The 24,305-nt window shown below is 51.0% G+C and overlaps 1 protein-coding gene across 1 annotated transcript; it reads left to right on the top strand.

Annotated features, from left to right (window-relative positions):
• The first annotated feature begins 1,060 nt into the window (after window positions 1–1,060).
• Window positions 1,061–24,129, top strand: Hrk (harakiri, BCL2 interacting protein). The gene is made up of 2 exons (XM_021642571.2): window positions 1,061–1,464; window positions 19,178–24,129. The coding sequence occupies exon 1, from the start codon at window positions 1,117–1,119 to the stop codon at window positions 1,393–1,395; it is 279 nt and encodes a 92-aa protein (XP_021498246.1). The 5' UTR covers window positions 1,061–1,116; the 3' UTR covers window positions 1,396–1,464; window positions 19,178–24,129.
• The last annotated feature ends 176 nt before the right edge of the window (window positions 24,130–24,305 follow it).

Here is a 24,305-nt window from a genome sequence, read left to right as displayed (position 1 = left end):
TCTGGCTGGCCTGGAACCACTATGTGGGCCAGGTTGGCTTTGAACTTGTGATCCCCTATGCCTCTGCTTCTGTAGCGCTGGGACACAGGTGCTATGCCACCAAGTTCGTGGTCATGAAGTACCTTTTCCAAGGGCTCAGAGGTTTTGCCAGGCTATGACAATGTTCTGTAGGTCTGAAGGGGCGATGGAAACTTCCCCATTGGCCATCTCCCTGCTCCTCCAGGTCTAAATCCCAAAGCTGCCCAAATCCCAATGGATCTGACATGGTGAAGCAGGTCTCCCTAGCACCCCGAGGAGTCCCAGGAGCCTCCTCGCTGGTCAGTACCCTCCCCAGCGGACGTCCAGGCTGGAGCAGAACTGGATTGGCCTTCCTTCGGGTTAGGTCACCTCAGCAGGCACCAGGCCAGCGACTTACAGGGTCCGCTACAAACCGTAACCCCGTCAGGAAAGATCATGTTCACAAAGCAAGCAGACAGCAGAACTTCTCTCCGAGAGGTCCTCGGTGTGTCTGAGATGGGGCGGGAGGGGGGAGGGTGTCTGGAGCGCAAAGGCGAGCTCATCCAACCCTGAATTGGAGTCTGACCCCTCCTGCCCGGTCCTGCGCCTCCATTCCAGGGTGCAGGCCCTCACCCCGGGGTGCGCTTAGGTCAGATCACCAGAGGGAGTGTGAACGCGTGTCTGGAGTGTGTGCCCCGACCTGAAAGCTGACGGGTGCCGAGTCAACCCCCAAACCGGCCAAGTCCGCTCGAATCCCCCTGCCCTCCACCACCCAAGCCACACAACAGCCCGGGCTCCATCCCCCAGCGTGCACCGTGCTGGCTTCCCAGGCCGCGTCCGAGAGGCAGCCTCCCCCAGCCGGGGAAGCAAGACAGCGGACGCCCCAGCCGCGTCCCCGCCCTGCCGGCGTCGCGAGGGTTAAAAGTTACCTCTCAGCTTCTTCTTCTCCTGCACACACTCCCCACCCCCACCCCCCCCCGGCCGGATGATGTAACCCCCTCCCCGCGCCCTCCCCGCCCCCTCCACCATGTGACACTTTAATTAATAATAGCGCCGTCAGCACAACAAACGCGCGGCGCAGGGCGAAACTTGGGGTCCGGGGAGGCTCCTCCGCACGCCATGTGCCCGTGTCCCCGGCATCGCGGCCGCGGGCCCCCGGCCGTGTGCGGTTGCGGCGACGCTCGGCCCGGGCTACGCTGGGCGGCGGCGCAGGTGACAGCGCTGCGGCTGCAGGCGCTGGGCGACGAGCTGCACCGACGCGCCATGCGGCGCCGCGCGCGGCCCCGGGCCCCGCTGCCCGCGCTGCTGCCCGCGCTCCGCGCCGGCTGGCCCTGGCTGTGCGCGGCCGCGCAGGTGGCGGCGCTGGCGGCCTGGCTGCTCGGCAGGCGGAGCGCGTAGGCGGCGCGCGCGGGGCCTTCTTGGTTGGGGGGGGACCGGAGCCGAGACCCAGCCCGGACCGAGCAACAGGTACGCGGCGGGCGAGCGGGAGAGCGGGTGGGAGAGCCAGCTCGACTGCGGGAGCCGGGACGCCTCGGCGGGGAGCAGCGGGCAGCGTCGTCGTTCTCCTCCTCCTCCTTCTCCTCCTCCTCCTCCTCCTCCTCGCTTGTCCTCTGTCCCTCGCAGCCCAGACCCTGGGCGCCCGCTCCGCCGCCGCACCCCTCTCCCTCTCCCCGTCTCCTCTCCCTCTCCTTTCCTCCCGCTCTCCCGTCTCTGTGCCGCCTTCACTCTTTACTCCTCCCCACCATCTCCCTCTCCTTCCCTCTATCTCCGCTCTCATCTCTCTCAAGTGTCCTCACTCTCTTCCCCCTCGTCGTTCTCTCTGTCTCTCTTCTGGCTTCACTCTCCTCTTTCCCATTCCCCTCTCCCCTGTCTATCTCTCCTCTCTCACGCCCACTCTATCCTGTTCAATCTCTTTTCCCTCTCCTCTCTCTTCTCTGTTGTCTTCACTCTCCCTTCTCCCCCTCTCCCGTCTTCGCTCCTTTCTCTCCCTCACTTTTCTTTCTTCCTCCCTCCTCCCTCCGCAGCACAGTGGTTTTAGCCGCCGCACGTCGCCGCCAGCCCCAGTAAAAACACGAAGTAGACGCTCACTGGACGGACCTAAAACCCTCCCCATAACTGTGCACCGCGGTTTCTCGGGTCCTCGAGCCCTTTCCAAGCCATTCCGGACTTCCACGTCTCTGCTTTCAACTCCCCTCTCCCCATGGGTCACACCTGCAGTTCGGGAGTCCCTATTCCCTGTGACCTTCGCTCCCACGGAAGTTTCTTACTGGCTAGGTTGTGCTCCTCTCCCCGAAGGCAGGCGCACTTCAGCAGCCCATCTTTCGGGTAACTTTGATGCTTCTTTTACCACGAGGTGTCGCGGTTTAGAGTTTGGCCTCCTGTCACCTTCCTAGCTACGGTGTGAGGGGTGGGAGCCTGCTATGTGCTCCGTCCGGATGGTCACCGGCTGCTGAGCATCTAACATTTGGTGGGTCCTTGCTAGGGCGACCTATGGGCACTCGCTGTGAGCCAGGCTGAGTGCTAGGCGGTTTTTTTTTTTTTTTTTGGGGGGGGGGGAGCGAGCAGAAGTATCAGGGTCGCCTTCCTAGGTTCTTGGATAGAGAGGATTCAGAGGGCGCGCGCGGGAGCACTAGGCTGACCTCTGAGACGGGATGGAGAGGGGAAGATCACAGGTGAGGTAGCCAGGGACCCTGAGCTGTCGCGCTGATCCCAGCCCAGCCCCGCGGGCCCTCAAACACCTTGAGAAGCTGGCGCGTCGCCGCAGGGAGAGGCGGCAGCCGGAGCGTGGGGGGTGTCAGCGCCCGGGAAGCTGCGGGGGTGAGCGGGGTGTGAGCCGGGAGCGCGGGCGACAGATGTCGCGTGGGCCCGCGCAGCCCGGGCGCTGGCGAAGAGAACTGTCTCTTCGGGGCGCCCTGTGCCCGGCTCCCTTGGCTCTGGAAGTCCCATGTGCTCCTCCCCTCTGTCCCTCCGTTCAAAAGTACCGCTGCTCCGGAATCCCCGGGGGTGGGACCAGTTAGTTCAGTGGGGGGTGCCGCAGATATGACGCCCCAAAATGTGCAATTTCTGGGGAGGCAGAAAGAAGGCGAGAAGAGAAAGAGGGAAAACAGGTGATGAGTTAGAGAGCGAAGAGCAGGTTGCCGAGTTGGGGGTGGTGTGGAGAAGAAGAAAAGGCAGGTGCAGAAGTCAACGGAAGGGAAGGAAACCTAGAAGCGGGGAGGCTGGGAAGCTGGCTCTGGCGCCTTGGGGGAACAGGCGGGATGGCAGAAGCGCTCTGTTAAGGTCCCCACCCAGGGGGCCAAGACGGTCCACCCAGAGCCCCGGGGCCAGAGCCGGTACAGGTGATGCATGCGTGTTGGGATGCCCAGGGACCCCGAAAACGAAGCTGCGGTCTAGGCGGAGCCGGTGCTCCCCTCGGTTTCCCGAAGGGGGTGAGAAGTTGGAAAACCGGAGCCGGGATGGCGGGGTGGGAGGTGGGGGTTGCTCTTGGGTGCGATATGGGTGTGCAGCGGAGACAGCAGGTAACTTCCGCCTTAGAACTGACTTTCTTTCCTACCTCTGTTCTCTGTTATCTGTCGCAGAAGTAGCTCCACGCTGCCCCCTGATTCAGGGACACCCCCCCCCCCAGCTCCTTCCTGGGTTTTCTTGCATCCCCCAGCTGCCACACCCATGGGGCTCTCAGTTCTCTGCTGCTCCTGATCCTTGGAGGTACCAGTGCCTTCCTCCAGTTGGTCCCTGTGCCAGCCCCCTCCCCCCAAGTCCACGCTGGGGTCCCCTGAAGCTGGCTTGGGCTCTCTACCTCATTTCCATGACAAGACAAGCAATCCCATCATTTCCCAGTCGGTCCAAGTTGGCTAGGGCAAGGAAAGCCAGCTGAGAGGGTAATCGCTTGAGCTCTGTGTACTGGACTTGGTGGCGGGGGAGCTCTTCATTTTCCTCCATATGGGGGGATGGTAATGCTCTGTCTACCTGGTATGTCTCAGGGGAGGGTGTTAGGCTGGGGAACACCACTCCAAATCTTTTAGGGGCATAGCTTTAACCAAGGTCGGTGGGCCTAGCAAACCTGAACCCCAGCTGTGAGCCAGTGACATTTGTTTCCTCAAAGCTACCAATAAAAGGAACAAAAGAAATAAAGCCCCAGACTCAGTTTTTCCATTGGAATGGGGACAATAATAACACTGAGCTCACAGCACAGGTAACTTTAGGAGGGTTGAATGAGCAGTGGGTACTGCTTCTGGGGTGACTGTAAGGGTTGGGGCTGCTGTGTGGCTCCGTGAGGGATCACGGAGCGTGTGCTTAATGTGGATTCAACCCTGGCATCAAGATAATAATATTAACAACAACAACAATAACAATGAAAGCAGTCGCAGGTGTGCGCCACCGTGACTGTTACTGAACATTTAACCACTGGCTCTCTTTCTATCGTAGGCCACATTCTGCCCGTGGTCCTTGCTGGTGGACTGTGCCATTCTTTTGGGAAAAATTATTTTTATTATATTTACTTACCGTGAGTGGGCACACCAGTGCTATGTCACAAGCGCAGAGGTCGGGGGACAGCCTCCTTTGCATGGGTCTCTCCTTCTGAGAGATTGAACTGAGCCACCTGCCGAACCTTAGCCTGCCTTGGGAAGTCAGCTTGTGCCACGGTAGGGGGATAGAACAGACAAGACAATGGAGGCTGGGATGTGGTTCTGTGGGTAAAGTGACATGGCTAGGCAGGCACAAGCACCTCGGTGTGGAGCCTCTACCTCTGTGTCCAAGCCCTGTGGAGTGGCGTGAGGCTGTCACCCCAGCTCTAGAGGGAGGGGTGCAGGGAAGGCAGAGACAGGTGATCCTGGATCGGGACTCTGTGGCTAATCAGCTGAGCTAAAATGACTGTGTGTGTGTGTGTGTCTGTGTGTCTGTGTGGTGGGGTGTCAAGGGACGACTCTGGAAATAAAAACAGGTGGAGAAACAATACAGACACCTGACCTCCACTTCTGGCCTCTGTGTGGGCACACACAAGTAAATTTATCTAGGTTTACATATACATGATGTAGGTTTAGGGACCAAAAGGGCTGGGAATTCAGCTCAGCGCTAAAGGGTTTGCTTAGCCTGCAGGAGTCCCTGAGTTCCATCCCAAGCATGGGAGTGGGGTACCTGGCTTTGGTGGGCAGTGTGACCTCAGGGAAGAGCCCTAGCCATGCTCAGCCTGGCTGTAAAGGGGAGCCATCCTCTTCTAGGGCAGATGGGAGGATGGTGGTGCTAAGGCAGCAGCTTTAAAAGCAGCTAGTGCTGGGCCTGCCTCTTAATTCACTCAACTCATTCTTATGGCCTCAAAACCAACGCAGACAGAATCTGCCTGGGTCTTTTTGCAAAGTATGAAGCGGAGTTGAAGCTTCAAGCTTTGAGGTCCAGTCATCTCTTCCCCTGAGCTTGGGGGCTGCAGTGAAGGAGGGGATGCCTCGGGAGGTAATGGGGTAGGGGTGGGTGTTCAGTAGGACATTCTGCACCTTGGAGGGTAGTGAGGCCGGAGCGGGGAGGGGGGAAAGATGGGTGTGAGGTAACCCAGTCACTACCTAAAGATACAGGAGAGAAACAAAAAAGGCTGTGTGGTGTGTGTGTGTGTGTGGGGGCGAAGCTGGGAGCTGCTTGCTTCAAGAGGGGGAGGGGATGGAGAGAGAATGGGGCCCTGAAATCTGTCTTTGAGAGGGGAACCAGGGGAGGGCAGCAGGCCCCTGCCTTGGGACCAGGAGGAGAAAGGAGGACCCTGTGGGCCCCAGAAGTTGTCAGTGACAAAGCAGATAACTGGGGTGCTTTAGTGAATTAATGGTGGGCGGGCTGGCCAGCTAGAGAGGGCACTTTGGGCATTAGGTGGTTAAACCTGGAGGTACATTCCTGCAGGCCACCCTCCGTTTTAGCTTAGCTTCCCAGAACCCAGGCTTGGCAGGGGAGGGAGGCAGTCATTGCTGCAGGAGGATAGCTGTTAAGGATGTCCAGGAGGCTGTGGCCTTCTGGACACATATTCCCCCGGGTAGAGTGAGAGGCCACAAGCACACAAGTGCCAGAGTTAGCTGTGGAAGTAGAAATAGCTTCGCTGGGTAATTAAATATGCCCCAGACACAGCCAGGTGGATTCAGCCATCCCTTTTCTAGGTTTTGAAAAGCCAACCAACCTTAGAGGCAAAAAGGGACCCAGCTTCTGTTTCCCTCTGCTCATCACTAACGTTTGTGTGACCCAGCCCTGCTCAGTGTCCGGGGACTTGCTGGCCCCTGCTGCACAGCTATACACTGGGGGAACAGTCCATCCGTGAACTAAGCAAGCTGGTTGTTTTCCCACCACCACCACCACCACACACAGCCACTTTCTATTATTTTCTACTGCTGTTCACATCTTCATCAGGAGTGTTTTGTGGTGTGGGGATGGAGTCCATAGCCTCAGCTGTGTCAAGTCAACCCATCCTTGGACTAATGACTGCTTTGCAGTGCATTAAGTACACTAGGCACTGCATTGTGTGTGTGTATTTGAGTGTCCATATGTATGTGTGCACATGTGAGTGTGTGTGTGTGTGTGTGTGTGTGTGTGTGTTGTCCACATACATACGAGTGCAGGTGTGGAGGATCCAGGTCAACTCCAGGTGTCCTTCTCAATCATCCCCCCCCACTTGATTTTTAAAGAGGGGCTTTCTGCCTGATCCTGGAGCTCACTGATTGGCTATGCTGGCTGGCTGCCAAACTCCACATGTCTCTGCCTCCCCCAGAGCTGTGGTTACAGGTGCACACTCTAGGGCCCACTTTTTATATAGGTGCTCAGATCCTCGTGACTGAACAGTAAGCACATCGGCAACTGAGCTGTCCCTCGACCCCTGGGAGATATTTTACTGGGAGCAGGCAATAGGAAAGAGTGCTTATCTGGCTACTGGAGCCCAGTAATGAATTATTCCAAATGCTTATTTCATTATGCCAGTGCATGCTGGGGGCTGGGAATCTGGTCAGGGGATAGTTGGAGATGCACTGTAGAGTGGCTGAGTTGGAGTGAGGGAATCTGCACTTACGTGCCTGGCTGTTGAGGCTGGAGAGATCTGGAGCTGTCAATCAGAGCCTTCTGAAATCCGGGCTCTCTCACAACATGGCAGCCTTACGATGGGCTCCTGGCATAGTGACTCAGAACTCTTCAAAGACATGAGCAGGGAGCCAGGTGGAAGCTGCTTTGGTTTTCTGACCCAGCTCTGAGGATCACTGGAGTTAGGAGGAGTCCCAACCCAGCCCAGGTTTAACAAAAAGCCCAAATAAACCCATTCCCCTGCAGCTGTCTCTAAGCGGAGATGGCTTAGTTCTGCGTGACACAGACAATGTGTGTTTTATTAATCAGATGGCATCACGCAGACAGTGTGAACATGTCCTGTGAGAGAGCAGCTCCTACAGTCAGTGTGCTTTGTGTGTGTGTGTGTGTGTGTACATTTGGCTTCATGTGTCTCTGGGCACCACAAGCAACAGTACCCGCAGAGACCAGAAGAGGGCATCAGAGCCCTCTAGAACTGGAGTTACAGATGGTTAGGAGCCTGTGGGTTCTGGGAATGGAAACAGGTCCCCAGAAAGAGCAGCCAGTGTTCTCCTGCGAGACAGCTCCAGCCACTGCGTTTTGCTTTTAACAACACGTCTGGGTATCTAGCTCAGTGGTGTCCTGTGCTTAGCCTGTACAAGTTCCTGGGCTCAATCCTCAGCCCCCACAAAAGAAAACCAAACAAAAACTCAATTATTTTAGCCCTTCCCTTTTGGGGCAGAGACTCCTATAGGCCAAGCTGGCTTCAAGTATCTTATGTGAACGACGACCTTTAGCTTCTGATCCTCCTGCCTCTACTTCTGCAGTACTAGATTACCACATACAACACCAGGACTATTTTACGGGTGCTGGTGGTAGAACACGGGGCGTTATGCGTGTTAGGTAAGTGTTCTGTTAGCTGAGCTGCACCCTCTGCTACTAAGATGCAGTTGTCCTTCCATATCAGCAGGGGCCTGTTTCAGGATCTCTGGGATGTCAATAGGCTAGGAGGTTTAAGACCCTTAAACAGAACAGTGTGGTGTTCATATACCTAATCTACCTAATGCTTTACCTCATCAAGAGGATACTCAGGGTTTCCCGGGCCAAGGCACCTTGTGTGGACAGTTGCTCATGGGGTTGTTTAGGGAAACATGACAACAGCTTCTGTCTGTGTTCAGTGCTGATGTCATTTTTTTTTCCTGGTGTTTTCAATCCCCTGGTGGGTGAGCCTGCCAGTGGGGAGCTGCACATACAGAGGGCTGGTGTTAGCGCCACAGATTCCTTCTCATTTACAGTATTTTTCTTTTCTTTAATTATTTTTTTTAAAGGACAGAACAAACAAAGATGTTGGGTGTGGTGGCACACACTTAGGCCCAGCACTCAGGAGGCAGAGGCAGGCAGATCTCCGTGAGTTTGAGGCCAGCCTGGTCTACAGAGTGAGTTCTAGGACAGCCAGGGCCACACAGTAAGACCCTGTCTCAAGAAACAAAAACTAAAAGAAGTATGTTTATTTATTTGCGTGTATGTGAGTGTGCATATGTGCGTGTGTGTATGAATGTATGTATGTATGTTTGTTTGTCCACAGCCCAGATGTGGAGGTCAGAGACCAACCTGCTGGACTCAGTTCTCTTCTTTAACTACATGGCTCCTGAGGATTAAATTCAGGTCCTCAAGCTTGGTGGCAAGAGCCTTTACTCACAGTGAGCCATTTCACTGGCCCGCCCTTGCGATGCTTCTTTGATACTCCGGGGTTGGTTAGTACTGAATCCTTTGGCTCTTTCATCATTTGTGTTCCCTATCCACTGCTGTTGGCTGTCCAAGTGTTTGTGGTGTAATGAGGAAGGCCCCATGGCCCTGCTCTATACACACTGTGCTTACAAGTGGCCACAGGTGGAACTCGCACAGAAGCACTTGTCAGCATTTGTATTACGGAGACCGTCTGGAATGTATAAACTTACGGTAAAGACCCTCTGAGTCTTACCATGAGCATGTGCTGGAATCTAGACTCACACTGCCATTCGCCCCTGTGCCTCCCACTCTTATTCCCCTCACTGGCTTGAGTACATCATGTGCCTGTCAGCTTGACTCTGGCTGTTCCCATCCCTAGTTGGAACCTTCCTTTCTGTTTGTCTTTCTTTCCTTTTTGAGTCAGGGCCTCACTTGAGTCAGGCCCTGGCTAGTCTGGAACGCTCTATGTGTGCTGGCCTCTATGTGTGCTGAACGCTCTAGACTGTGCTGGCCTCAAGCTCCCAGAGAGCTGCCTGCCTCTGCCTCCCAGTGCCACCCTTTCTCTGCAATGTTCTTTTTTTTTTAATTTATTTTTTTCAATGTATTCATTTTAAATCCCAATTGTAGCCCCCTCTCTCATCTCTTCGAGGTCCCACCCTCCCTCCCTCTTTCCTTCTCTTCCCTTCCCCTAGTCCACTGAAAGGGGAAGATCTCCACATCCCCCTACCATCTGACCCTGAAAGGCTCAACCCAACAGGAGATCGAAGCAGATGCTGAGACTCGCAGCCAAACTTTGGGCAGAGTTCAGGGAGTCTTATGGAAGAAGGGGAGGATAGAAGGACCAGGAGGGGATAGGAGCTCCACAAGAAGACCAACAAAGCCAAAATATCTGAGCCCAGGGGCCCTGCAGAGACTGATGCACCAACCCATGACCATGCATGGAGAGGACCTAGACTTCCCTGCTTAGATGTAGCCTATAGGCTACATGTGGGTTACTGAGTAAGGGGAGCAGGGGCTGTCTCTGACATGATCTCAGTTGCCTGCTCTTTGACGCCCCCCCCCGGCCATGCAGCCTTGCCAGAACACAGAGAAAGAGGATCCAGACAGTCCTTATGAGAGTCTGGGTGCTCTTCATGGTGCTCTAGCCAGTGGGGAAGTGCAAATAACTCCAAGGCAGGGCCATGTCCCTAAAGCCTTGCAGAGTTTCCCAGCATACCTGACCCTCAAGGGGAGGAGTCATATCTATCCTACAGGCTTGGCTGGAGTACTGGGGACTACAGGGTAGTCTTCTGATAGAGGGGGCATGTTGATCACAATGAAATGGATTCCAGAAGAACTGCTGTTGCAGTTAGGTTTTTTCCTCCCATCCTTAAGCTCCTGGAATAACGACTCATGAGACCCATTAAATATTACACAAATACCTAGGCATTATAGCTAGGTTCTTCTGTGACTATCTCATTACTTAAAATAACCCATTTACACTAATTTACATTTTGCCACACGAGCTCAGTCACCATGCATCCATCTAGCTGACTGAATTTCTTGAGCCTGGCTCTCCCAGAATTCTTTCTGTCTCCTCGATTTTTCACTGCCCATTTCCTGCCTTGGCGGTAGGGCATCAGATTTTTTATTGACAGTTTTGCATCCATACAATACACAAGTTATTCCTTTTCTGAACTGCCATTTTGAAAGCCAACCCCAGACTTAAAATGCAGCCTATAGGAGCTGGAGATATAGCTCAGTGAATACAATGTTTGTCACACAAGGATGTGGACCCAAGTTTGAGTCCTGAGGTCACTTGTAAAAGGCCACAGTTTTGCACAAATGCCTGGAATCCCAGAGCTGGGAAGGCAGAGACAGGCAGTTCCCTGAAGCTCACTGATCACCCAGCCAACTGGACAGCTTAGTGAGGTTCAGTGAGCCCCTGTCACAAACTAATGTGGAGAGGAAATGAAGACACCTGACATTGCCCCCTCTGGCCTCACAAGCACAGAAACCCCACATGAACACACACAACACTACACACACACACACACACACACACACACACACACACACACAGGAACACACAATAAGCAAAAGAAACACCACTTGGCTGACCATGGGACTTACTTACCAATTCCACTTTACCGTTAAGAATACTCACCCAGCTGAGCAGTGGTGTCACAGGTCTTTGATTCCAGCACTCTGGAGGCAGAGACAAGAAGATCTCTAAGTTTGAGTCCAGCCTGGTCTCACAGGGGAACTCTGTCTTGAAAAAGAAAAACGAAAAGCAAACAAACAAACAAACAAAACCCAAAAAGACTATTCACTCATATCTCATGCCGGAGGGAGAGCAGCTGGGTGACACCAATCTTGGAGTCAGGCTGACCTCACATAAAGCTCCCCCCTGCTGCTTACCAGTTGTGTCACCCTGGACACATGTGTTTACCTCCAGGGCCCTGGGTGCTCCTCTGAGATCCCAATGTCACCTGCTCACAGGGGTCTTGTCTATCGAGGGCATCCTGGCCTCCCATCCCTCACTCTGTGAGAATACGCCCCGTGTGTCTGGCATCCAGGAGACAGTTGATCTAAAGTGCTGTGCATGGTCTGCCATGGATGAGCCTTGGAGGTGGACAGTTTGGGGGGACAGTCTGTGTGTTGCTTTTCTTTGCAGTGGAGGTCAGGCTGTGTGCCCACATTCACGGTGTGGGAAGGGACACCACGTGCATTTGTGCCTTGCACCACTAACATGGTGTATGGAACCGGGAATGGGTGGGGGGAGTCAGCAAGTTCCCCCGAAATGACACAGTAAACCTGGCTGATGTCATACTCTTGTGCTCATGCCTCCTTGGGAGAAGAGCCATCTTCTTGCTCTGTTCTTGAAAGATCTGTGACCCACTCAAACACCACCTTTCTCAAAGCATCCAGACCTGATGTTAGGACATGAAATACCATCCAACCCAACTCCTGTACCTTCCAAACTGAAGCCCCGAGGAAACCCTTGGTGATAAAATGTGGTAGGTTTAAAAGCCAGCTAGTGGTTCCAAAGAGCACAGTTTGGATACCGGTGGCTTCCACGTGGGAATACAGGTCGGCCCTGTTTGATTTAGGATTTTCCTGCATCACTTACAAGGCAGGTGCTACAGAGCCTGTATGTTCAGTTTTCCTTGAAAGCTGGGAGGTCCTAGCAACACTGAGTCTCTGTGCCCATGTGGCAGTAAGACCCCTGTATGTGGGTTACCAGCCCATAATGCCACAACTCATCCTGGCTCATTAGAGAAGGCTCTGTGCATTTCAGTGCGTACCTGTGGGGCCCCTTCCTAGCAGGCCTCTCTCCACCTGGAAGATCCCCCCCTCCCTGGCAGCTCTCCCTCCAGGCCCACGCACACCTGTGCAGATCCTGCTTTAAGCATGTGAGCTCATCCATTGAGATCTTCCCCTGTGAGCACTGGAAGGTGGGCCTCGCCCTTTTAATGGCTGCAAGCCATTCCTTTGTTGGCAGAAAGCACCACTTCCTTCTCTAGTCACCTCCTCCACGGACATCTACCCTTTCCCACTTCGTAACCCTGGAAACCAGATCGCAGTAAACATTTCTGTTTGGATACCTTCCAAGCCAAAGGCATAGTTCGCAGAGGTGACACTGTCATGTCAAGGCATGTCCATGTTCTATCATGTAGCTCATATGGGTACAATTGTCCTTATATCAGTTAGTCTGCTTTATGAAGGGTCTGTCTGGGTTGGACTCGGTGACACACAGCTGTAGTCCATGCTCAGCAGTGTGATGCAGGAGGATTGCTTGGGACAGAAGTCTGAGGATAGCCTGAGCAGCAAAGCAAGACTTTGGCTCAAAAAGAGAAAGGAATGCCCAGTTTACTTGGGCTTGATGCTCGCTTGAGCTAGCCCTCCTGACGGTCAGCGGATGGGCTTGGCAATGGTGGAAGCTGTAGTCCTCTACTCTCTTCACACACTAAAGGAGTTAGTAATCTCACAGGTTGTGTTGACACCTCATAGCTGCTAGCAGGGGCCAGGCCCAGGGGAGCAGGTACCTTTCCCAGAGGTTTATGAGTCCCATGAGCTCCCTCAGCCTCCAGCGTGAAAAACTCAGGTGGAGACTGAAGGGAGAACCCATTAGAGCAATCTTCCATCTTCGAGAACGCTGCCCCAAAGAGCTTTCCCTTGAATCGCAGCACTAGGAGCGCTGCCACCATCTGACTCCTTGAAACACATCAACCTGCTGAGAGCTGACAGGCCCCATGCCCACTGGTGTGTGGCAGAAGTGGCATTTAGCATCGGGCTGGACTCTGGAGACAGGATGGCAGATAAGAAAAAAAGAAAAAGCTGTGTTGTGCAGGAGCATGCCTGTAATCCCAGCACTTGGAAAGCAGAGGCAGGGGTATCTCCGTGAATTCGAGACCAGCATGGTCTACAGAGAGAGTTCCGGGACAGCCAGGGCTGCACTCAGAAAACCTGTCTCAGAAAACTGAGAAAGAGAAAGAAAGAAAGAAAGAAAGGAAGGAAGGAAGGAAGAAAGGAAGGATAAATGGATGGACAAAGTGTTGCTAAATGCACAGAAAACATCCCATGCAGAACTAGCCTGCACCCTGCTCTGGGCAGGGGAGATGCAAAACGTATAGTATCTTGTCCTTCAGCCAAATTATACACACATGTGTTGGATCATACTTATCACCTAGATGCCTGTGTCTCCATAAGTCTAGCTGGACAAGTTCAGCAACCCGAATGTGAAAACAAGCTTCAAAACATTGTGTGTGGGCACACACCTGTGTGCAAGTTCACCTGTGCCCATATTGGCACCTCAAGGCTAATGTCAGGTGTCTTCCTCCATCTCTCTCCACCACTGAAGCACGGTCTCCCACTGGTTGGCCAGCTTACTCTGGGGACCCCCTGTCTGTTTCCTAAGCATAGGAATTACAGATGGATTTCCACACTCACTTGGCTTTTTAATTAAAAATACATAAATATTTTTTGAACATTTTATTTAATATGAGTCTGGTGTGTGGTTTATTATGTATATGGCGCATAGGCATCTATGCAACATGTGTGCACAGTACCAAAGGAAGTTAGAAGAGGGCATGAAATTCCCCCGGAACTGCAGTTCAAGATGGTTGTGAGCTGCCACGTGGGAGCTGGGAAATAAGCACGGGTTCTCTGGAAAAACAACAATTGCTCTTAATCACTGAGGCATCTCTCCATCTCCCACAACCCCCCCCAAACCACTTTGATACTAAGTATTTCAGATAAAGGGTACTCTGTGTGTGTGTGTGTGTGTGTGTACATACTCACTAAAGGAGAAAAGGATCTTAGTGTTTAACCTTCCACTCTGAAAGTTGAGAACCACATCCTTTGGTCTATCTCCTGGTGTCTACTTTTGTGGTGATGGGGATACAGGCTAGGGCCTTGCTACTCCAGTGAGCCTTAGTTCAGCTTTAGCACAGTTCGGTTTTCATCTCTTTGCCTGTCTGTCTGTGTTTCTTTTCTTTTCTTTTCTTTTCTTTTCTTTTCTTTTCTTTTCTTTTCTTTTCTTTTCTTTTCTTTTCTTCTCTTTCCTTCCTTCCTTCCTTCCTTCCTTCCTTCCTTCCTTCCTTCCTTCCTTCCTTCCTTCCTTCCTTCCTTTCTTTCTTTCTTTGAGACAAGATTTGACTGGCCTGAAAGTCACAGAGATCCACCTGCCTCTGCCTCCTGAGGGCCACCACACCTCACCTAGGTTTATATCTTTCTAATCTACACATAATTTGCTTTGCCAATCCAGCCTTCTGTTGGGAAGCGCCTGAGTCCCTTCAAATGGCTGCTCTGGTTATGGATCAGTCTGGAAGTGGGACTTTGGGCAGGATTGTTGGGCTTGTTCTTTAGGTGATATTTGCAACCCTAAAAAGAAGGAGGAGGAGGAGAAGGCACACCCAGGCCAGTCCTGACTTTGGGACTATGTCACATGCCATCTGCAGTGTGAGGGACACATGCACATTAGTGGCACACCTGGGCTCATGTCTCTGTGGATCTCGCTCAGTAAACAGTGCTCAGATGGACTCTAGAATTGGTCTCTTTGGCAGCTGCAGGGCTGTGGCTTCCATGTATCCCCAAAGCTGAGCATTTAAGGCTTGTTTTACTCTAGTGTGCTGCTTGGAGATGGTAGAACCTTTTAGTGTTGGGATTTGGTGAAAAATCTTCCAGTCATTTGAGGTATACGCTTAAAGAAGACATCGGGACCCCAGACTCTTCCTCTCTTTTGCTTCCTGGTTGCTGTATCCCACAGCCCAGCCCCAAAGCTGCTTTCTTACACAACCTAGAACCATCAGCCCAGGGATGACACCACCCACAGAGGGCTGGACCCTCCCCCATCAACCATCAACCAAACTAAACCAAACCAAACCAAACCAAACCAAACCAAACCAAATCAAACCATCACAGTCTTGCTACAGGCCAATCTAATGGAGACAGTTTCTTAACTGAGGGTCCTTCCCTCTTTCAGGTGACTCTAATTTGTGTTACATTGGCAAGAGCTAACAGGCACAAAGCCCCACCCTGATTTCTAGACTGTAAACACCAACTGGGGACCAAGTGGTCAAACAATTGCACTTATGGGGGACATTTCTCATTCAAACCAACACAAACATTGACCTTTGACCTGTCATGCCTTCCCCACTGGGACTGGAAGACAAATCAATTATAATAATAATTGATAATAATAATAAATAAATAATGCACTGTAACAAAATACCCAAGATAATTAACTTCTCAAGAGAGCAGATTTACTTTGGCTCACCGATTTGACTTCATTGCTTTGGAGCTGGGATGTGGGATATAGCAAAGTCACTTTCCTTATGGGGACCAGGAAGCTAAAGAGAGGAAGGGTCTGGGGTCCCCATATAAATCAGACCCGCCCTTCTGTGGCCCAGAGATCATCGCTTAAGATATAGTCAGCACACTATTGAACACAGTATGTAACCATTAAATATTCCTTCCACCCCCTCCATTGCTCCATTCTCCTGCCTCCATCTCCTCAGTGCTGGGATTGCATGTCTGCCACGGAATTCCCACCTGTCTTGGTTACTGCCCTGCTGACATTTACCCCATAGCCCTGTCGTCAGGAACCAACTAAGTGTGATTTTTTAGGAGTCATCAAGGCTAGTTTTCATAAATGAAGTCAGGTGTGTGTATCAGTTGGTTGATTGATGGCTCCGGTTCTGGATTCTCTGAAGGCAGAAATCGACCCCAGGATGGTGTAGGGATCCTGGTGTGCCACACCCTCCTTGCGGAACAGGGAATTAGTGGACGGGTGGCTGCAGCATCTTCTACCAACACCTAAGCAAGCCTACAGTTTGACGTCACCAATTTGGACCCTAGTGACTCACTGATGTCGACTGTGGGCAGGGGGTCCATGTATTTGACTCATCACTGTGAAGTCAGATAACATTCAGTCTGTGACCAGGGAAGAGGCAGAGGCTAGCCCCAACCTGAGTCATCAGAGGAAATGTTGGCAAGAACTCAAGACAGAGATGTGAACAGGGCTTAGGATGCAGTGGTGCCCCAAGGTTGGCAAAGGGGACTGTCACCACTTCAGAACAGGGCAGAGTGGGGCTGGGGCTGGGGCTTCCTGGTCTCTGACCAGTGGGAAGTTCCCTGAACAGTATCCAGGGTCTAATGTCTCTGTGCCCTTTGCTGGCCAGACACCACTGATGCCCACTACTACAGTCAACATTCTGGATTTTTTTTTCCAACCAGGAAATAAAGATCTGAGGACTTTCTCTCAAACCACTGAGTGTGTTCTTCTGTCTGTGTCTCCTCTGATGACCCATGTCATCTTTGCTTCTGAAATCAGTCAGGCATCAAATACCAGAACTGGGGAGGTGGAGACAAGAAAAATGTGAGTTCTAGGCCAGCTTGGGCTACATAGGTAGATCTGGTTTCAACAAACAGCAAACAGAAAAGAAACTGCCCATGAGCAACCACTTTCCCCAGGATGTCCCTATCCTCATAGCCTTAAGCAGCCACCATCCTGCTTTCTGTGCCCAAAGACTTGCCTACTATGGTGGATCTTTGGTATAAATGCATGATATGTTACTTCTCATTTTCTTTCTGTTTTGTTTTGTTTTGTTTTTACAACTTAGCACAAGATTTTCAAGTTTGACCCATCTTGTGTAAGAATGAGTAGAAATTCATTCCCTTTTGGCAGCCCAATAATATTCCACAATATGAGCATACTACAATTTATCTCTAGTGCACATTTGAGTGTTTCCTCCTGTTGATTTTGAATCATGTTGCTATGAATATCTGTGTACAGGTTTTTCCCACACTTTTTTTTTTTTTTGCTGACAGTTTCATATATTAATATGATGTAGCCATTTTCACCTTTAATTCTCCTCCCTCATTTCTCTGTCTCTTCCATTAGCACTCTTATTCTTAAGGAAGCCTCCTCAGATTTCCAATGTCTTCTTTCTGTAAGGGCCCACTGAGTTTAATTAGAATTATCAGCCTTAGCATGGGTAAAAATTATTCAGTGGAGCATAGACAAGTTATCTTGTGGCTACACCATTGAAGTCAGTGTCACCTTCCTCCAACGAATGTTAGTTTTCATTAGTCCCTCTGGGAGTCCCATCCATGAGGAAATATTGATGGGCCCAATCTTGTCATGACTTCAACAGCCATGTCATGTCCAGAAGACATCTTTTTGCTCACATTTGCCCATCCTCCGCTCTTACATTCTTTCTGCCTCCTCTTTGGTGATATCCCCTGGGACTCTGAGAGGTTGTTATATCTATCCCCACTGGGGCTGAGTGCTCCACCAACACTTATCTTTAGCATGTTAGTCTCTGGTGCAACAGTGGCATGAATGCTATGGCAGCAACCAGCCACTTTACAATTGGAATTGAGGCCCATTTCACAGAAGGGAACTCTTGCCTGGTTCTATAAATCTAATCAAGAACCCTTTTCTAGGGAAGCTATAGCTCGAAAGGGTGCCTACTGCTACTGTTGGCTGAATAGTCATGTTATCAAACTGCTTTCCAAACACTCGGCGTTTGTGCCAACGCGTTAGTAATGCCCACATCATTCATCAGAGAAGCTTCCCACTGTAGCAGGTGGGGTTTACTATGGACTCGTTTTTCATGTTTGGTGTTCACTCCCTTTCTAGCTCTATTCGCCCCCCTGCCTATACCTGCCCTGAGAGCATCATGGTCACCTGGCTAGTTCTTTGGAATCCAGTTCTCAGTAGGGATCTCCCTGTGCCCACATGCTGCCTGTCCTGGGCTGCCGTTGCCCACGTTTCCCTAGACTGCACCTGCTCTTCAGCAGAGTGGTGTTAAGAACTTCTTCCCTTCTGCCCCTTGTGAGCCCGGAACTTCCCATGGGCAAGGAACACTGCAGTGGCTCCTAGCTCATGGTATCGTGGTGAGTGGGGATGAGCAGATGAGTGACAAAACTAGACTGTCCACAATTCTGTCTGGAATACAGGCAGATGGAGGCATGAAAAGAATAGGTGAGGGACCTATCCCTAAGTAGGAAAGGGTTACGAGCCTTTGGATTTTCATCAATCCAGGCTGGGGAGATAGATGGCTTTGTAGTTAAGGCTGCTCTTATGAAGGACCCAGGTTCAATTCCCAGCAACCACACGGTAGCGCACAACTGTATCTAACTCCAGTTCTAGAGGAACTGACTTCCTCTTCTGGCCTTTATGGCCTTGTGCACAGATTCACATTCATACACATGAAAGAATAAAAAATTGCGGAAGATTTTCATCAATCTACCTATCTACCTACCTGCCTATGGATCACACATCCATCATTTATCTATTATTTATGTTAATCATCTACCCGCCATTTATCTATTACTGTTAGTAAACTTATTTAATTTTGGTACAGAGAACAGTATCTGCCTTCAGGGCCAAATTCAGTTCCTCCCACTAGGCAGGGTCTGGTGCACCAGAGAGTAGCCTGCACCTTCCTAGTGTCTGGGACTGGCCAAGGATCACCCTGTACTCCTGATCCTCCTGCCTCCACCTCCCAAGTGCAGGGATTATGGGCATGCAAGACCACGTAGGTTTACTGCAGTGCTATGGCTGGAACCAAAGGTCTCTTGTATGTTAGGCTACATAGAGATATCTTGCAACTTGTGGTGTAGAACTCATAAAGATCTGCCTGCTTCTGCCTCTGGAGGGCCGGGATCAAAGCTGTGGGCTGCGCAGGTGTGTGTGTGTGTGTGTGTGTGTGTGTGTGTGTGCATGTGGGTGGTATGGTGTGTGCACTCAGGGAAGGAAGGCTGTTACTGCCTCATGGACAGAGCCTCTGGGACTGTGAGAAAAACCAGGCCTGGCTTTGAGGAGCCCTTCCCTTCCCCAATCAGAGCTTTGTGTCTCAAATCCCCCTCTTCCCCTCCCCTTCTGCACTGACATCACCCCGGAAGCTGACTGCACTGACAGAAAAACAAATCTTTATTTCTACAGGTTGGTGAAACGCTGTGTCCTTGGAGGAAGCTGGTTCCCGTTTTCCTGAGTGGGGAGCCCGGAGCTTGGAAGGGAAGCGGAGTGTAAAGACCCACCCAGAGCTGACGGTGGAAACACAGACTGAGGAAGCCCTCGGGAAGTCCAGCTGCAGAGCTAGCCACCCCAATGCTATTTACTTATAGCTATATATATATATATATATATATATACACACACACAAAAGAGAAAATACAAAATTCCGTATCTGTGCATGCCTGCAGGGGACGTGGTCCCTCTCCTTTCCACACCTTGAGATGTGAACTCAGACTCTGTAATGTCTAGGACAGCAGGGGAGAAAGATGCTTGCTGCTGTGTGTTCAGGAAACTTGGACTGGTGGGATCTGGACCAACTGCCCAGCATGGATGCTGGTGTGGAGTAGAGGGAACTCGGCCGAAGGCGAGATGGACAAAGACAGAGGGGATGTGGGGCCCATTTTGTTGGGGGCAACCTGAGGTCCCACTATTTGTTGACACGTCCTAACCTCTCTGTCCCTTTCTAGACAGCTCTCTAGATCTCATGGTCACAGCCAGAGAGATGGGATGTCGTTTTCTTTTCCTACTTATCTAGTGTGTCTGGTGCTTCACTTTAAATTCTCTTGGTGCTAAATGTGTCCTTGGTAAGGCCAGAGTCTTGCAGACAGACCCGGATGGCCAGGGGATGAGAGGTTTCTATTTTGCTCTTTAGATATACTCTTTTTTTTTTTTAAGGGCCAAGTGACAAAAGTGCCACTGGAGGGGGTCTCTCTATGGGGGGAGGGGGAGTGCTCACAGGGGCTTAGAAGCAACCCCTTGGGGGTGGGTAGGAGTGGGGAGGGGCAGGCCAGGAGCTGCTTAGGAGATGGCTATAGCCTCCCCCTACTTCGTGAGGGGATTCAGGGCTTAAGTTTTTATAAAGAGCCAAGAAATGGCTACGTTCTGCTGGAGCGTGATTTACAAGCAGGGGATGCTGGGGGAGGGGCGGACCATTTGAATGAAATGTCCGATTCCCCTGCTCCCCAAACACACACAGAATAAGCTACTGTTTTCAGAAGTTTCTAGAAGGGCTAATATAAATATATATATATATCTATATATCTGCACACACATGCTGAAGCTGTGTGCTAGACTGACATTTGGTTGCAAAGGCTCACTGCTTCCGGAGTTGTGGGTAATTTTTGCTTTCATTTAAAAAAAAAATCCGAAGCAAAACAGGTATCATTCCTCTGCATAATCCTCTGGATGCTGTATTGCCCCCTACGGTGGTCTTTGTGGCTGAGATGGTGACAGAGCCCGCTGTGGGCTCAGTGAGACAGTTACTCTTATTTTTATTTTACTTTTTCCTTTTTAAATTTTGGAGACAAGGTCTTGCCCTGGAGTGCAGGGTGACCTCGGCTCATGAGCCTCCTGCCTTGGCACCCAGCATTTGGGACACTGCCTGCCAGGGGACTGTCATTTTCTCCTGGCTGGATTTGCAGGTCACTTGCCTGGTGTCTGATCCCATGGGGATTAGGGAGTCTGCTAGGAAGCATTATTTGGTGGGGTGCACAGGGCTACAAGGGAAACAGTTTCCAGCCCACTTTGCTGTACATGACCAGGTCCTAGAGTGCACACGCTTTCGGTTTGCCATCAACTGGCTCCTTTCTCCACTTTTAATCCATGCCTTATATTTCTCTAAATAACCCACTAAAGAAAAATGCAACTGAGAACTCAGTGCTGAAGCCTCCCCCCCTCCCCCCCTTTAACTGCCAGGACTGAACTCAGCAAAGGAAAAAAAAAAAGCAAATAAATAAAGAGCTTGTTTGGCAGGAGAGCATCAGGCAGCAGGCCGTGCCCTCATCAAGCCAGAATGACACAGAGGGTTCCAGAATGATCTGGAAGGCACTCTCTGCTTGTAGTTAGTCCCTTTCCTAGCAAGGAAAAGAGTCCTTGCAAAGCGTCTCATTTCCAGAGAAGGTGCACACCATGGTGGGACTCATAAATGCCTCTTTAAAGAGATCTTGTCAAGAACACAGTGGGGACACGCTGACCCCAGAGAGACCCAGCACAAGGGTGAGAGGTCAGAGAAACCCTCCCTTTTTGTGTTTTGTTTTTTGAGCCTGACTTTTCCTGTTAGCTTATGATATCTCCCTGGAGGATTTGAACTCCAAACACAGGGTTTGGCATCTTCGGTGATTTTCATTTCAATGAAGCTGTGTTGCTGAGAGAGCCAGCCCCCACCCCCACCCCCGTGGTGACCCACCCAAGGGAACTTTTTAGCCAAGTCCTCTGTAAATACTCTCCTGTAGTAATGGAAACCATGTATTTATCGAATCCGGGCCTTGGCTCGCACGCCGCCGCTGTTCATTTGAGTGCGCTTCTCCATTGCCCCGAATTTGATGGGGTTGTTTTTAAATGCCTGTTTTTATATGAGGTTTGGCTTCCTGATGGACATTTGTATTAGGATATTGAAGCATGCTAGCTGTGTCTCTATTGTCTCCACTGTCTCTGCTGTGCTGTGACTTGGACTGCATGAGATAGTGGGATGGGCTTTCTCTTGGTGATGTTATTGCAAAAAAGAAAAAAAAAAAGCCACAACTTCCACAGCGTGTGAAGCACTGGCTCTGTCCCTCCCTTCATCTCCCACTTTCCCCTGGCTGCCAAGGAGCATTGGTTTTGATTCGCTTCTATGCAGAGTCTGTGAAGAGGGAAAGAGAGGGAGAGAGGCTTTGAAATAAATTTTAAAAGGACCTCATGCTGGGTTTCAGCCGTGAGTGTGTGTGTGTGTGTGTGTGTGTGTGTGTGTGTGTGTGTGTCCATGCAAAGCCTGGGAGGCCTCTGAGATCATTGCTAGGGAGCTGGCTGTGTGAGGAGATGAGGCGCTATCTGCCACCTGGGTCCAAAAGCTGCCGGCTGCTCTCTGAGGGTGAGGGTCCCAGAGTCTCTGGAACTGAAGCCTCATGGGTCTGAAGTCTTCCAGGGTGGGTCCATTCCCTTCTGGAATGGAAGCTTCTTTCCTTCGCCTCATCCTCCACAAGCAAGATCTCTGTTTGTTAATGTTTGGAGTTCCATCTCCCTTTGTCTAGATGGAATATGAGCCAGAATTCTTTTGGAGAGCCCAGTAAGGACAGTATCCACTCTCTATGGTCCTGGGCCGGGAGGACATGCCTGTGGACACTTCCTGTCCCCATCCCTGTCCCCGTCTCCTCAATATCTCAGCCCCCTTCACAGTCATATTGGAAACTTCTTCCCCACCACTGTGATAGCCTTGTTCTGTTTCCTTTCTACCTTGATGGAGATGGTGACTAAAGCATACTGTCACAGGGTATCGAGGCTGTGAATGTCTCAAGGACACTTTGTAGATCTGAGCTCATGTCTTGTGTGCATCTGACTGTGCTGTCATGATTCTTAAATTGACAGAATGCCATTCTTTCTCACTGAAAACTGAGGGAGGGAGCATGTCCTCACACACCCTACATGAGCATCTTTGGGGGACACTGGGGTCACAATTGTGGACTATTTGTCTTTTTTTTTTTTTTTAAGACATGGAACCAGGCTGGCCTTGAACTCACCACTGTACAGCCGAGGATAACCCTGAACTTCTAGTCCTTCTGCCCCCACCTCCTGATTACAGGTGTGGGCTCCCACTCCTGGCTTACATTGTGGACTTTTTTAATATCCACAGTGAACTGTTAGAAGCTGCAGTGACCAGAACACAGGTTATCTTCTGTGTTCTTTCTATTTTCTTTTCTGAGCCTAACGTCTGGTTGGGGAAATTGGGGAGGTCAGAAGCTGCTGGGGACTTGGAGGGAGGGGCAGCAGACTATTTCCACAGGAGCTGGTCAGAAGCCCCAGAAAGGGGAAAAGTTTACATGGTGTCTTTTGAAAGCTTTAGTCAAACGTTTATCTTTTAAATGTTGTAATGTATTCACTCGACACCTATTTATTGAGCATCTACAGTGTGCCAGCTGAAGACCTCCACCTCAGAACGAATGGACTAGTTATGGTACAGCAACAGTCCTTTTGGAGACAGATGCCGTGAAATGTCCCTTTCCAGTCTGGCTCATAATTTATAACAGATCTGCCAGGTCACTACAGTGACCCCAAGCCTTGCCGGCAGATTGCTACATAGTATTTTCTGCATGCCGCTCTCTGGGCTGAATGCAATTAAGAAGCTTGCTACGTTGTCTCCTCGTTGTCTCCTCGGGAGGAGGATTGGTCCCTTTGTACAATAATCAAAGACCCCTTTACAGAGAGAGCAGGCTGCTGAGCACTGCATTAGGTGCTCCCCAAGGCTTCCCCTGAGAGTCCCCCACCTATTGGGAGTACTGGTGATGAGTCCATTTTACAGGCGAGGAAGCTGGGGCCACCCAGACGGCAAAATGGCTGAACCCATGTTTGCATTCAAGTCTAGGCGACTCCCGCAAACCAGCTGAGGTGCCTGCTCTGCTGTATTAGATGGAGGGGCTCCCGTATTGCTCATTGTGGTTGAAGGCAAGGTATTCTAGCTCAAGGGCAGACATTGCTAGTCCAAGGGCAGGGACACTCTTGTGGCCTAGCAGGGAGTGTCCAGTTCAGCTCAAGGGAAGGGATGCCTTATTTGGGGACACTTGAGAGCAGGCTGAATGATTTCAGGGGATTATCCCTGGTTTCAATAAACTCCAGGGAAAGGGGGGATCTAATGTGCAAATGGCCTGTCCCACCCACTTCCTAGGTTATAGGAAGTGTCTTACCTCTTTCCTAGACCCCCAAGGTCTTTGCACTAGAAGGGTCAAGGAGCCCTTACACAGGGCAGAAGTGGCTGTGAGGGCATTTGGAGCCTGGGGGAGAGGCAGTAACTTGGGGGACATTCTGTCTGGGTCCTGACCTTGTTGCCTTGCGCTCTTTTGTAAGGGGAATTTCCTACCTGGATGCTTTGTACATATTTGTAACACTTTTATTAAAAAAATTGATTGTGCACCTCTAATGAAGGCCTTTGTCTGTTCATTTTCTCTGGGAAGGTCCTCAGAGACTATGAGATAACCATGGCAACTGTGCAGCCCATGAGGCCACATGCTCATCCTCGGATTTAGTGTGTGTATTCACGTGTGTGCTCATATGGAGGTCAGAGATCATCCTCAGGAGCTGGCCATCT

This window comes from Meriones unguiculatus, chromosome 4, assembly GCF_030254825.1.
Source record: "Meriones unguiculatus strain TT.TT164.6M chromosome 4, Bangor_MerUng_6.1, whole genome shotgun sequence".
NCBI lineage: Eukaryota > Metazoa > Chordata > Mammalia > Rodentia > Muridae > Meriones > Meriones unguiculatus.
This window is presented reverse-complemented; position numbering and strand designations above follow the sequence as displayed.